Here is a 2,674-nt window from a genome sequence, read left to right as displayed (position 1 = left end):
GGGGAAGGGACTAATCTGAACATGCATTTCAGGAAATAACTGTCTGAGGACCTTGATGTGTGGATGCATTCATCAGACAGGATTCTAAAATCCGTAACACTAGCCCTTTCTCTATCCCAGACTCGTCCTGAGTCGTCCAACAGCTGGCGACATCATTTTTAAAAAATTTAAACAAAAATTACAACATTGCAATTAGCACTCACCGTGTGACATGCAGGTGAAGTTATTCCCTACCTAGTACATTTTAACTCTACCCTTCAGTGTGTGCGACAATTTAAACTACATATATCCCACCTGATGTGTTGGGAACTGCCTTACTGACTTGCACAGACAACCTTATGCTACACCGAAATTGCCGGAATTTTTGAAACTACAACACACAACCGGTGGACTTTAATAATTGACACAACTATACAACTATATACAATTTCTGACCCAGGACCTGTAGAAATTCAGAAGAAAAATTGTCGAGAGGGGGAAGAACACCTGCTGATTCTTGCCACCTTCATGCTCTTCACCAGCACACCTAACAAAATAAACTGGCAGGCCAGTGACCGGCATACAGGCCATAAACGTTGTGGCCTTCGAAACAAAAATGACCAAGAAGTAGCAGCAACAAGAACAGCCACTTCCTCCACAGAGCTGCGTGCATGCAGTTCATGGTCATGGGACTCACGGTGATACGTGGCAAAGGTGAAGCAAAGTGGCATGAGCCTGGTATGTGGCTGGAATGAAGCTGGTATGAGCTGGTATAAATCTGGAATGAGCTGGTATGAGCTGGTATAAAGCTGGAATGAGCTGGAATAAAGCTGGAATGGGCTGGCATGAAGCTGGTATGAAGCTGGTAGAAAGGGGCTGCAACAAAGGGGCAGTCCATAAGTGTGGTGAGTAGGTTGCTACAGTAAATGCAGTTCAACAACATAAAACAAACAAAACCACCATGATAACTGGAACAGTGTCACCTGGTATGAGGCTGCAGCAAGTAGCAGTCCACAGAACAGGTGTGGGTGGAACACAGGTCACGGAGCAAATGGTGAAGTGAGGTAAGTGATGCGTTGATGCAGAACAGGTGATCCAGCAAGGCGAGCGATGCCTTGATACAGAACAGGTGATCCAGCAAGGCGAGTGATGCCTCGATGCAGAACAGGTAATCCAACAAGGCGAGTGATGCCTTGATGCAGAACAGCCTTGATGGTCCTGGGGCAGTGGCGAGACAAAGCGAAACAGCAAGGCGAACAGCAAACAGCATGAAGAAAGTTAAAAAAAAAGGGTAATCCAGGTAATTCCAAACACCAGGTCCGACCAGCATGGTCAGCCGGTCCCTGGTGTGCACATACTGGGGCGGTGCCGGGAGAGAGAGAGCTCGAGGTTGGCCCTACTCATCCGCACCTATCCATCTTTCACATATACACTACCATTGCCACCTTCTTTTTAGATCCTGATGGAGGATCTCTAAGTCTAACTCACATTGTTGTTCTTGTGGACATTTTTGTTTCACAGCCTACAGTTTTCATCGAAACTTCCTGAAACTTGGCATATACATGTAAAAATACCCTGCGCAGATAGTAACAATCTCCGATTTTGAAAATTCCTCCTAGAAAAAAAGTTCTGACATCAAAATATCTCCACTAATGGAAATCGCATAAAAAATTTATCTCCGAAACTAGGCAAGGTTTTTGAATTCTGTTTGTGGAAATCGAACAGGGCATTAGTAGAAATGAATTACCGCACATATGATACATCACTATGACGTCATATCAATTTTTATGATGTCATCCCTATTTTTTGACATTTTTTGTTTTGTTTCACAGCCTACAGTTTTCATCGAAACTCCCTGAAACTTGGCATATATATGTAAAAATACCCTGCACAGACAGTAACCATCTCCGATTTTGAAAATTCCTACTAGAAAAAAAGTTATGACGTCAAAATATCTCCGCTAATGGAAATCGCCTAAAAAATTATCTCAAACTAGGCAAGCTTTTTGAATTCTGTTTGCGGGAATCGAACAGTGCATTTGCACAGATGAATTACCACACATATGATACATCACTATGAGGTCATATCAATTTTTATGAGGTCATTCCTATTTTTTTGACATTTTTTGTTTCACAACCCAGAGTTTTCATCGGATCTTCGTGAAACTTGCCATGTATATGCAGAAAGCCCACACGCAGGCAGTAACCTTCTCAGATTTTGGAAATTCTTCCAAGAAAAAAAGTTAACGTCATAATATCTCCACTAATGGAAATCGCCTATACCATTATCTCCGAAACTAGTTTGTTTCACAGCCTACAGTTTTCATCGAAACTTCCTGAAACTTGGCACATATATGTAAAAATACCCTGCGCAGACAGTAACCATCTCCGATTTTGAAAGTCCTCCTAGAAAAAAGGTATGATGTCAAAATATCTCCGCTAATAGAAATCGCCTAAAAAATTATCTCCGAAACGAGACAAGCTTTTTGAATTCTGTTTGCGGGAATCGAACAGGGATGAGCAGAGATGAATTACCGCACATATGATACATCACTGTGACGTTATATCAATTTTCATGACGTCATTCCTATTTTTTGTTTGACAACCCAGAGTTTTCATCAGATCTTCGTGAAACTTGCCATGTATATGCAGAAAGCCCACGCGCAGGCAGTAACCATCTCCGATTTTGGAAATTC

General features: G+C 42.1%; 1 protein-coding gene across 1 annotated transcript; it reads right to left on the bottom strand.

The window, feature by feature from the left end:
- Positions 1-212: 212 nt before the first annotated feature.
- LOC147029755 (uncharacterized) lies at positions 213-1,311 on the bottom strand. The gene is made up of 2 exons (XM_085872085.1): positions 963-1,311; positions 213-855 (listed from the first exon to the last, which is right to left on the bottom strand). The coding sequence occupies exons 1-2, from the start codon at positions 1,307-1,309 to the stop codon at positions 453-455; spliced, it is 750 nt and encodes a 249-aa protein (XP_085728211.1). The 5' UTR covers positions 1,310-1,311; the 3' UTR covers positions 213-452.
- Between the last annotated feature and the right edge of the window lie 1,363 nt (positions 1,312-2,674).

The sequence above is a fragment of the Eptatretus burgeri genome, chromosome 3 (assembly GCF_056783735.1).
Source record: "Eptatretus burgeri isolate ZD-2024b chromosome 3, Ebu_testis_v1, whole genome shotgun sequence".
In the NCBI taxonomy this organism is placed as follows: domain Eukaryota; kingdom Metazoa; phylum Chordata; class Myxini; order Myxiniformes; family Myxinidae; genus Eptatretus; species Eptatretus burgeri.
This window is presented reverse-complemented; position numbering and strand designations above follow the sequence as displayed.